The following is an 11,982-nucleotide window of genomic DNA, read 5'->3' as shown; positions in this document are numbered from 1 at the left end:
ATCAACTCCCTAGATGAAAGAGTGGTAGTTGTGAGTTCAAAAAACCCCGCTTCTATTATTTTTTCATAGTCCTCATCCGGGACTTGTGGAAGTTTACACTTCTGCCCCAGCAGATCCGGCTTCTTATTATAACAGCGGCATTCAAAGTTCTCTTGTCGTTTGGGGGCAGAAATCAGATAGAACCGGTTCTTCCAGTCAGACCACTCAGACAATTTGTCTAGGGTCATCAAATACTTTAGGGTAATTTCAAGTGTGTTCCTATAATTCTCCCAGAAGGAGAACAGTTAAAACTGTTCACCAGTATCCTAGTAGCAAGTGTCACAGGTGTCACGTGGCACGCCACGTCACACCTATGAGGGGCAAATATTTTGGGCAAAAATACCCAAGGCCACGTGGCCCAACACATTGGTGACACGTGTCACCATTTGATAGGTTGAAAATGAACCAATCTTCTGCTGACACGTGGCATTCCCAATCATTGGGAAAAAGACGGCCTTCATAGCCCAATTCCCGGGATAGCCCATCATTCCTAGGTTTCCGTAACCTAGGAATGACAGCGCACACCCCAAGACCCTATAAATGGGGAAATGTTCCCACCTGGGGACATATTCACAAAATATTCTCAAAAAACAGAGCAATCATTAATTGCAGATATTTACTCCTGATCTCGGAATCCGAGAAGATACTTTACTTTCTACACTTTTTACATCATCCGAACACGTTCTAACTTGATCATCGGAGGCGGAACTCCATTTAACCGGAGTCTCCGTTGGTTTGCAGGTACACGCGCTCAGAATCCAGTCTTGGTGTTGTAACTCTCCTGAGGGACACAGAAAACCCCAAAACAGGTATAAAAGTTAATTAAGTGGCGACATATTGGTATAAAGTTAGCGAGTGATGACGTGTAACCCTTTAACCCAATGTTTCGTGCGGTGAGATACGATGATACAACAGCTTCTCCGATGTTGATGACGATGATGATGACAAAGATGATGCTCGAGTGCAGTGTGATTTGCGATTAAATCGAAATTTAAAAAAAAAATATAATAATAAAAAAAACTGATAATTGAATTGAAATTGGTGCCACAATGGCTGGGTGATAATTATGTTTGAATCCAATAGTTGTGGACGGTGGTTGGAATCGGTTGAAGGTTGAGATTTTGGGTCATTGAGATTCTGGGTGATAATTGGTGCAGCAAATACAGTAGCTCTCTTCTAGAGAAAGAAAGAACTAGTTGTCCTTGCAATTTTGACGCATATTATTTTACTTTTTGAATTTCTGTTTTTTTTTAATATTCTTATTGTATAATAAATTTAATTTTTTTTGTTGGATGAAATGGTTAATTATTTCTATAAAACAAATTCTATTGTTTAGATGATATCATTTATAAATTGGATGATATCATTTATAAGTTAGATGATATCCTTTATAAGTGGATGTGATATCATGTATATCAGCCAACAACAGAAACATATCAGCCAACTGATGTATGATATCAGTCAATATTAGAAACATATCAGACATTAATAAAATCATATCAGCCAACAAAAGGAACATATCAGCTAACAAAAGATATACGTCAGCCAATAAAAGGAATATATCATCCAACAAAAGATACATATTAGCCAGCAGAAGGAACATATCAGCCAACAAACGGATGAAATCGACAAACAAAAGCAACAGGTAAGCCAACAAAATAAACACATCAACCAACAAAATGGAACATATAAGCCAACAATTAAAATATACATATCATCCAACAATTAAGATATCAGCCAACTAATAAAACATATCAACCAACTAAAGAAACATATCAGTCAACTGATGTCGGCAAATACAAAAAACATATTAGCCAACACAAAATACATATTAGCCAACAAATGAAACATATCAGCTAACAATGAAACATATCAGCCAAGTCTGCCGCACACCCAATACCTTCTCAATAATAAGCGCATATTGTACACATGACTTATTCTTATATTTGTAATTCTATTTTATTGTTTTTCTATACCTTTTTTTGCTCTAAATATTCATTGAATATTTTTTAAAACATTATTAAAAGAGAAACAAAGCCAAAGAATAATAAAGAAGGAAAAAGGGGAGGAAATATGAAATATAGAGGAATAATTAAGATTATGCATAGAAATTAATCTAGAAAAATTACAAGATTGAACTTTGATTACATATATTTGAGTAAATATTATTGAGCTTTCAATTTTTTGCAATATTCAATATTATATAAATAAATTTTCAGTTTTTCACTCAGCTTCTTAATTATTAATCTAGCATGCCAATTTCAACTTTTGAGATGTTAAATCATAAGAATTTATCTTTCCTTTCATTTTTTGAGATTTTTGTTTGATCTTACAATTTTTTCTTGTTATTATTTGCAAATAATATTAGGTGCATGGGTTGAGGAGTTAATTATTTAACATTAATAATGAGTATTAGAAACAACAAAAACAAAAATTATTGTAATTAATATTTTAATGGAAAAGAGATGTGATAGAAAAATAAATCTAATCATATCTTCCCCATCCTCTTTGAAAATCAATCTCACAAATTCTCAACATATTGTCTATTGGATGGGTCTTTCAGTTTGCCCATTTGTGGGTGGGTGGAAAGCTATACTCATTTTTAGTGTACAACTAAAGTTTTCCTAAACACTCTTCTAGAACTTTGAAAGAAATCTATGTACTTTTGCTTATTCTCAATGGTAACAAAATATTTGGCAAATTCTCCCAAATAGCAATACTTTTATACATTTCCTTAACATGACAATATTTTTACAATTAGCAACTAATTATCTTAATTAAACAATAATTTTTAAAAAAAATTAAAAATATATCAGAGCACTCCCGTCAGCCACCCCCATGCCGCAAGCTAGCCACCATAACCCACCCCCCCATCCCCGAAAATCACACCACCCAGCTCGCTTGAACCTACAAACCCACCCCACCCCTTGCTAGAACCCCACGCTGCGCTAGAACCCTAGAAACCCTTTCCCCTTCGTAAACACCAAGGTAATCGTAATTGATGCACACCAATTTGCTTGGGTCGGTTTCTGCCATTGTTGGTGATGCCAAACCACCCTAAAATCATGCAATTGAGACATTCTGGATTGCAAAGATTGGAGAAAGAATTTTTGCTAAATCACCTTGATTTGAGTTTTTTAGCTAGGGTTTTGGTGTTTTTATTTTTTTTTTTAATTGTTGCATGTTGTTTGTTCTCGCTACCTTTGATACGGGGTATGGTCTAAGGAGAGGGGAAAGGGGTTTTAGGATTCCGACACAAGTGTGGGGTTCCAGCGAGGGTGGGGTGGTTTGGCGAGCTGGGTGGTATGATTTTCAAGGGTGGGTTTTGATGGCTAGTCGGAGGCATAGGGGTGGCTAGCGAGATTGCTTGGACGCTCTGTAATTTTTTAAAAAATAATTGTTTAATTAAGAAACTAATTTTAAAAATATTGTCATGTTAGGAAATTTATAAAAAGTAATGCTTTTTGGGAGAATTTGCCAAATATTTTTTTACCATTGAAAATGAGCAAAAGTACATGGCTACCATTCATAATTTAAACCCCAAAATTACAGGTAGTAAAACAATTAGCAAAGTTGTTGCTTGCAATCCATACACATACATCGACGATAGCCAAACAGTCTAGTGTCGCTATGATAACTTAAAAACGAGTTGTGACTTGAGAGAAGAGAGCTCTAAAATCCGTGGTTGGTGCACCACTTCCCTCTGCCTTCGAAGCCAAGTCAAAAGCCTTAAACTTTGCCTCCTCAAATTTCAAAGTCTGTCAATTTATAACAGATAGGTCAGATACAAATGTAGTAGCTTGCCATTCAATTAAAAAAAAAAAAAAAAAAAAAGGCAAAGCAGCAAACACTAGGAAACATTTTTGCAAAAACTCAAAAAGCAATCAAAATGAAAAGTGGATCATTTAGAAAGAATAAAAACAAATCATATAAACAACAATACAAGAACGAGAAAAAAGTTATAGACCTGCAGGCAGACTTCTGCAACATCAGCCCTTGGAACAGTTCTTGTCTCAGTTTGAAGAAGTTCATCGTCCTTACCGACAAGCAATTCCCTGACACCTCCAGGTTTGTCAAGCAAGCCTCCAGCCCTAGAAACAACATTGTCAATTGTTCTTATTCACTTCTGTGTATTTGCATCTAATTTTATTGTTAAAAAAACATCAGGGAAAGAGGCTTAAGATGTTAGCAGGCCTAGCACAATGCACAACAGCCAAATGCATGTTTTTGCCACAACTCATAGAAGCCATACTATAACCTAAAAGCACTTAAGTTATTCATTCTAGTCATATCTACACCACATCCATAAAGCAAACTTTTGTCTTAATGCACGGAATATATGTTGAATGGCATGAATACCTTATGATTGTATACGGAATTCCAGAATCAGCCAGATACTGTTCAGCCTTTCTCTTCCATACCTGTAACATTGTGATCATAGAACAAGTGCTGTTATAAAGTTTTACATTGACAAACACAAGTGAAACAGACCAGCATTCATGAATGCAATAATGAAATGTCCTTGACAAATATTCATATTTGTCAGCAGCAACTACAAATTCCTATGCACAGATCCTTGTTCCAACAAATACTAACAGCATCAATACATCATCATAAGATATTGTAACAAGCTAACAACAATCTTTGAAGTACTATTAAACTTTCCTATTGCCAGAATGATTTTCGCTGCCATAAACCAAATTTGAAACTACTACGTACATCCCTTACTTGATAGTTGTGGGTTTGTGAATCATAGAATTGGGAGTTGCATATCCCAAAGATTGTTACAGAGCATGTTCACTATACATAAAACTATCTTTTCTAATCTTATAAAATATTTTCTCCATTCCTATTTAATTGACACATTTCTTTTATCACATTTGCCAATGCAAAAGCTTAAAGATTAATATCTTTAATTATCAACAAGTAAAAATTATAAAATGTATTAATAGAATGTACATTAAGATGATTCAAACAAGATCCCACATGATTATGGTTAATCATAAATCACAAAAGCTAGTCAAAGTATAGCTTGTGAACAATGTCAAAAATCAAAATGTGCCACACAAAAAAGAACAAAGAAAGTACAAAGTATAGCCTTTTTTTTGTTTTTTAATCATATCAAAACCTTTTACAGTGACCTATCTGAAGATCTTATCTAAAATTAGGTCAAATAATGTAATGCGAATGGTGCAAGCATGTGATTGAGAAAAAACATGAGCACAAATATTTGGAAGCAAACAACATGATAAATTTAATCAACACTCAGACGTATTCCATATAGCCAACATCTTTTTGTTGTCACAACAACTTTGCCAAACACGTTCAAAGGCCAATAACTTTCCTAAAGGCTAAATTATAATTGAGTGGTAGATAGTCATTCCTTTTACATTAATTCACAAAAAATGACTAAACTAAGTATTTTGAGCACCAGTATGAACCAGAACATGAGAAATACCTGTCTATAAGGTACACCAAATGTAATTTTTGAACATGAGAAAGATGAAGTTGTAAAGAAATGAAAAATTACCAATATATTTCCCTTTCCAAGGCTATTTAGGGGATGATCAGGGTTTGTTCCTCCCATAGATCCAACCACGACTATTTGCTTCACACCAGCAGCTTTGGCTATTCAAAGAAACGATGTGATTCACACAAGTAAAGCTATAAAATTTATTCTTCAGTCGTAGTTTGTGCACTAAAGAAAAATGGAAAAAGCATAAGTGAAAGAGGAAGCAAGGAACTCTTACCAGCATCTATTTGATTCTTCTGTCCTATCCAGTCAACCTAACAAGTGGCAAGCTCCCATCAACTTCAGGGATGGAATAAATACAAAACATCACAAACAAACATAGTGAAGTAGTTAACCTGCTCTGGATATGCTCCCTCTTCAAAACAAAATTCAGGCTTTTGTACGGCTGGATTAGATCCTGGTTTCATTTTTGGTACAGCACTTGTAAGAATTATAAGAGCATCAATGCCTTGGATTACAGGAACAATGGTATCAGGATCTCTAATGTCTCCAATAAAAACATCATCGGCTCCACCAATTGTCTGCTTACTCTCCTCTGTTCGAACTAAACCTCTCCCATTAAAGTGGTCAGATCTTTCCTTCAACTTCTTGTAAACAATTTGGCCTTTCAAAAGCCAAAGCAAAGTTAATATCAAAATAACATAAACAGAAATAATGTGAGATCTATAGAGTATAAGAACTCTTAAATATAATAAATGCACATGGCAACAAGTGTCATAAGGTTCCAACTCTGGTTTGTTGGAGAGGATACTCTGATTTTAGTCAGAATTTGATTAATGATCCCAAGTGTTGGATAAATAGTCTCCCTTAATTTCAAGGGTTACATACATGAACGATTCAGTGTTTTGTGAGTGGATTGAGCATTAGCATTGGTTCACTTTTTAACACTCAATGTATCCCCTATTCAGGTTCACAATTTCAATCTTTGTGAAAGTCATAGAAGCTTTAATCATGACAGAAGGGTCTGTATTTGGGCACAAAGACCTTAGAACTAATAAATTATAGATATGGGAAACTTAGCATGTTTTGAGGGCTGTAAATTTGGAACCCCATTAATATTGGAGGACTATACTAATTTGTGAAATGAGCATAGAAACACAAGACCTCCATATGTGTGTCATATCCTTCAAGAATTCAGTCCATATTCTTTAACATGAGTAGACAAACCTTTACCCGGTTCTCCCAAAATGGACAAACCTATAAATCTGCCCATATTGGACAGAAGTTTGCATTTTTTCGCCCATAATGGACTGAGTTTACCTGCAACCGGTTATTCAAGTCAACATTAATTAAAAAAAAAAAAATAAAAAAAATAAAAAACTCAATCCCCCAATCCACTGCCAGCCCCTCCTTCCCTGACCCCACTGTCAGCCACCCCTCCTCCCTCCGTCTGACGGCTGCCAGCGCCCAACCCACCCCCGGCGCCGGCGACCCCACCCTTGAACCCTAAACCACCTTCTCGAAACCACCCTCCTACACCACAATTCACCTTGGATCTGAAGTGATCGGACGGCTGAGGATGAAGGTGGTTGGTATGGGAGGAGAGAGACTCGTCGCAACCTTCACTGGGAGACGCGGTGCAAGTCCAGGAAAGAGGAGTTGTCGGACTCCTGCGAGTTTCTCGCTTTTTGTCGGCGGAAGAAGAGGAAGACGGCGGTTTGGAGCGGCGTTGACGGAGTCCCCATGACAGCGGAAGAGGCTTGAGGATGAAGGAAGAAGGTTGAGAAGAAGAAGAGGTTAGAAATTCACCCCTCAATTATCCACCAATCACCACCCTAACCACCAGTCACCCCTCTCCTTCCCCAACCACCAGCCCACCGCCCCTTCCCTAACACCCACCCCGAAACATCCCTCCCTTCCCCAGCCACAAAACCGCCCACCTTACCTAACCCCCCCCCCCACCGCCGAAAATCGCCCCTCATCCCCCATTTCAATGCGTTTAAGGGGCTAGTGGAAGGTTGGGGTGGGTCGTTTCTGGGTAGGGGAGGGCTGGGTAGTGCATTTTGGGGTGGGGTAGGCTGGTTCGAGGGGAGGAGATGGTAGTGGAGGGGGTGGCAGCTTGGTCGGAATTAATGGAGGGAGGAAGGAAAGGGAAAGGGAAAAGGGATTAGGAGGAAAGGGAAATTAAAAAAAAAAAAAAAAAAAAAAAAAAAAAAAAAAAAAACTGACCAATGATAAAATGACAAGTGGCTTTTTACCTGATATAACAGGTTGGGTGACCTGTTTGGTCCATTTTGGGAGAAAAAATGCAAACTTCTGTCCAATATGGGCAGATTTATAGGTTTGTCCATTTTGGGAGAACCGACCAAAGGTTAGTCTATTTACGTTAAAAAATCCTATTTTCTAAAGCAGAGCTTTTTCACTTTTTATTAACTCCGTTTTCTATATAATTAAATTTTTATTAATTTTTTTTGCCAAATAATTTCTTGTATCCTATTCTCAACTTCGTGAGTAGGAAATTATACAAAGTTTAGATACTTCTATAGCTTGACAAGAGAGCTTCTAGCATCTCTTAGTTTTACGGATTCTACTTGAAATAAGCTTACTGGTTGATAAAATCAACTAATCCCATCCAATGTTCATTTAATTTATGAGACTGATCACAAGACCAACAAAGGTACCATATGCTGAATGGCACAGTGCTTAGGTATGGATAAAACTTCCTCTGTGTAGGTCACTAGGTTAGGATTAAATTGCAATTCTAATGAAATAGAGCACTTTGAGGAAAGTAATAGGATGGCTTAATTATAATGAGGTTGAGGTTTTAGAGTAAAATGTTGATCCACAGACATTCCTTAGATATAGCAATAAAGGCAGAGAGGTTCATGTGATACTGCCAAGAAGCCTCAAAATTAAATTTAACTTTTGAGTTATGGTGCAAAATATCCTAGAGGTTAATTAGCCTAGATTTAAGATAGTTATGATGTTCATCATAACTTCATTATGAGTTTATGTTAAAGTATTAAACAGTATCCTAGAGGCTGATATGTTCAGATTTCAGCTAACTTTGATTTTTCCTTTTTGTTTAATTCTTGAAACTTATCCCTTTAGTGGGAGTGTTCACTTATCTACCAAAGAGAATGAATAAAGAAAGATGTAAATACATTCTTCTATGCTGCAGTATCAAACTTAAATCACTTTTTTTTTTTTTTTTTTTTTTTTTTTTGAAAATTCAAAGTATTAAAAGCAAGATTAAAGGAGGTTATATATGTAGTCATCAAAGAAGTGCAGCTCAAAAGTTAGTTTCCTAAGAGAAGCTTAAGCTAAAAAACAGACAGGTCAAGTTAACAATGCAATACACACATCATTACAGTTGGGAACATATTTTTTTTCACTCAGTAATAGTAAAACCTCAAGTTGCACGGAAAAGAAGAACCTCTTAGATGGGAGGATACCAATTACCAACTAATAGTTTTTCTTAAGAAAATTCCTTGTCAAAGAAAGCCAACAACATAAAAAAAAACTAGGAAGACTAATACCACAGCTTTTGATGTAAATTTCAAAAATTCATGAGAAGAACAATGGGATGAGTGGTTGATGCATTGTCATGGGAAAAGGCACATATAAAAGACGTGAAAAAATAGGGGGATTATTGACAATAGGTAATATGGTTGCTTTTACAGATTGTTTAGTGAAAAAAAAGCCATGTAATATAATTATGCGTCACAGGAGCCCCGTAAAATAAAACATTAATTATGAGTTTTCCTCTAGCAACTGCCAAGAGAGAGAGAGAGAGAGAGAGATCTTAAACTCATGGTCACAATCTGCATGGAAGCAAACCTTTAGGCTTTATCCACAGCTGTCAATTGGACCAAATACAACCAATCTTCGTGCAGATATAGGCCTAAAGTCCCACAACAAGCTAACTATTGAAGTATGGAAGAAACAGAGCGACAAAACTAGAAGTCCCGCAAAAAAGCTAGCCCCTATCTAAGGAGGCATAAATTTCACAAAATTACAGTTATACACCAATATCAAGGTCAAGGAATGCATTACTCTATTTATACTATAGAAGATGAACATGTTTGGTACCTGGCCTTAGGGTGATCTATTACCGTTATCACTACGGTCCATGCCGGCCATCCGAACAGATCACAAGAGATTTACGTGGATACCTTTAGTCTTTATGTATTGTATAAGGAGGCACTTACATACACATAGATATAAAGGCAAGCAGGCCATATAATCTCCCCTACTATATCATTGATGTTTTCTTTAATCTTCTTCGAGTTTTACATCTAACTGAATGATGACCATAAATATGTAATGAAACCTAACTGCTAACACATGGGATGATGAGTATGGCCATGACTATTGCCATGGTTATCTTATTACTCATAGTTGGACCTATTGACAAAGGACAGCTGAGACCTATGCGTTATGTATTATATAGCACTATTGTAACGCCTTTAAAAAAACATTGAACTAAACCATGACTAAAACTTCACAATTTACACGAATTCCATTGAGAATAAAAATATGGAGTACATATCTATGAACCCTTCAAATAAAAGATGATCATGGACATAGACATATAAGTAGAAGGAGCTACACCCTAATCTGATCTAATATGCATATCTACATTACATTTTCTGTATAATTAACTTTAACACCAAAATTATAATCGAGGAGTATGCATTAAATCAAAAAAGATTTAAACAAAGTCATAGGCTAGATTTGTAAAATTTTAGAAAGATTCGACCACCATAAGGATGAAGCTCTTGCCTCTTCCGTAATTCAAATACAATCTTGTCTTTTAAATCTGCAAAAGTTTGGGTTTGGGATTCAACTTTGCAAGTTTTTATCTCTATTTCTTTCACACAACTTACTGTATTTGTTAATGAGCTTTTTGTTAAGTAATTTATTCTCTAATTTGATGTTGTCGTCATGAACCAATCAACCAACTAAATCTCCCTATTGCACTGCACTGTAACAGCCAAGACCTATATCTTATTACTCATAGTTAAAAAGCCGTCATAAACTTTCACCATCAATTATTTTAATACAAAGTCATAGTCTCTTAGAAAAATCTCCCTCGAATTCATCAACTCCACCTTGACATTCACAAATTCTTATATGTGGTCAGTCATCATAGGGGTTAGTTCGTTAGTGTAATAGGGTTACTTCATCACTCGGTCAGTGTTAAAGGGGTTACTCGGTCAGTATTACAGGTTAACCCCTGGTTAGTGTTATAGGGGTTACTTTGTTTTTTTTTATAGATGGTCACACGGTGTGGCCACATACAAGACGGACTGCTTAACATTACTTATATAACAAACATTAGAGCCATAATCCCAATATGATAAAATCGGCAAATGAACCAAATTTTATCTCCAATGTTCATTAACATAAACCCTCTCCTTTCATTCAGTCCCATCAATGCTCATGTAACCCCAACTAATTAACCTATTTTTAATTGATTAATCATATTTAAAATTGACACCAAACAAAACCGTAATAATTAATAAATTACTCAGACAACGATATTTGATTTGTCAGTTTGCGAAATCGAAAATCGTAAACAACATTAAATATACAAAACCTTATCAATAAACCAATCCAACAAATTCTCAACAAATATAAACAAGTAATTAAACAAACTAAAAGCGAAAAAGAAAGATTAATACCAGTTCTACCACCAGCACCAGTAACAAGGATAGTAGGCTTATTCGAATCAGTAGCCATTGCAACACAAAATCTTCTAACAAATCTTCTGTTTTTATCACTCAAAGAAGAAGAGGAGAGAGAATGAGAAGGAAATGACGAAGAAGCAGCAGCTAGTTTACGATGAGATGAGCTACAATGGCAGGGAAATGAAAGAAATGGGGCATTAAATGTAGTTGATCCCATTAATTGTAAGTACTTGAGTAGGAGTAGAATTGAGGTTAGTGGTTAGTAGGTAGTTGGTTTGGCGATTGCCACATGCCACTTTTTAACTCCGTCGATGTTTCAGCGGCCTAGAGTTAAGGGATGGGATTCGGGTGTTCTTTTGCTTTTTACCCTTTTTGTTTGGGGATGTTGTAATTAGGGGTGTTAACGGGACGTTTTAGGAAACTAAGCTTCGTTACGAAAGTAATTACAAAAATGGTTGCGTGGCAAAAGTATTTACAAAAATAAGCTTATGGGGTAAACCGCTGCCTCGGGCAGTGTTTTACTTTCTATTTTTTAAAAAAAAAAAAAATTCTGCTACAAAAACGCTGCCCCAGGCAGCGTTTTTATAGTTTGACTTTTTTTTTTCCTCGTTTATTTTTTTTTTAAAATTAATTAAAAAAAAGGCAACAGCATAAAACGCTGCCTGGGGCAGCGTTTTATCTGTATATGTTTACAGGTAAAACGCTGCCCCAGGCAGCGTTTTACCTGGTTGGCAGCACCAAACCAGTTTCTTGCCCCAACCCTCAACATCCTTCCAA

The 11,982-nt window shown here is 36.1% G+C and overlaps 1 protein-coding gene across 1 annotated transcript; it reads right to left on the bottom strand.

Moving 5' to 3' along the window:
• Positions 1 to 3,507: 3,507 nt before the first annotated feature.
• Positions 3,508 to 11,560, bottom strand: LOC110706243 (uncharacterized protein At5g02240-like). The gene is made up of 7 exons (XM_021884135.1): positions 11,200 to 11,560; positions 5,908 to 6,176; positions 5,790 to 5,826; positions 5,570 to 5,667; positions 4,399 to 4,460; positions 4,007 to 4,130; positions 3,508 to 3,797 (listed from the first exon to the last, which is right to left on the bottom strand). The coding sequence occupies exons 1-7, from the start codon at positions 11,420 to 11,422 to the stop codon at positions 3,678 to 3,680; spliced, it is 933 nt and encodes a 310-aa protein (XP_021739827.1). The 5' UTR covers positions 11,423 to 11,560; the 3' UTR covers positions 3,508 to 3,677.
• Positions 11,561 to 11,982: the final 422 nt, after the last annotated feature.

The sequence above is a fragment of the Chenopodium quinoa genome, unplaced genomic scaffold (assembly GCF_001683475.1).
Source record: "Chenopodium quinoa cultivar QQ74 unplaced genomic scaffold, ASM168347v1, whole genome shotgun sequence".
Taxonomy (NCBI): Eukaryota; Viridiplantae; Streptophyta; class Magnoliopsida; order Caryophyllales; family Amaranthaceae; genus Chenopodium; species Chenopodium quinoa.
The sequence above is the reverse complement of the archived record's forward strand: the minus strand, read 5'-3'. Positions and strand labels throughout refer to the sequence as shown.

Coding starts and splice junctions, on each gene's coding strand:
- LOC110706243 (XM_021884135.1), bottom strand. CDS start 11,422: ATGGGATCAACTACATTTAATGCCCCATTTCTTTCATTTCCCTGCCAT. Junction 5,668..5,789: donor GAAGAATCAAATAGATGCTG/GTAAGAGTTCCT, acceptor TTCTTTGAATAG/CCAAAGCTGCTGGTGTGAAG. Junction 3,798..4,006: donor TTGCAGAAGTCTGCCTGCAG/GTCTATAACTTT, acceptor ATAAATTGACAG/ACTTTGAAATTTGAGGAGGC.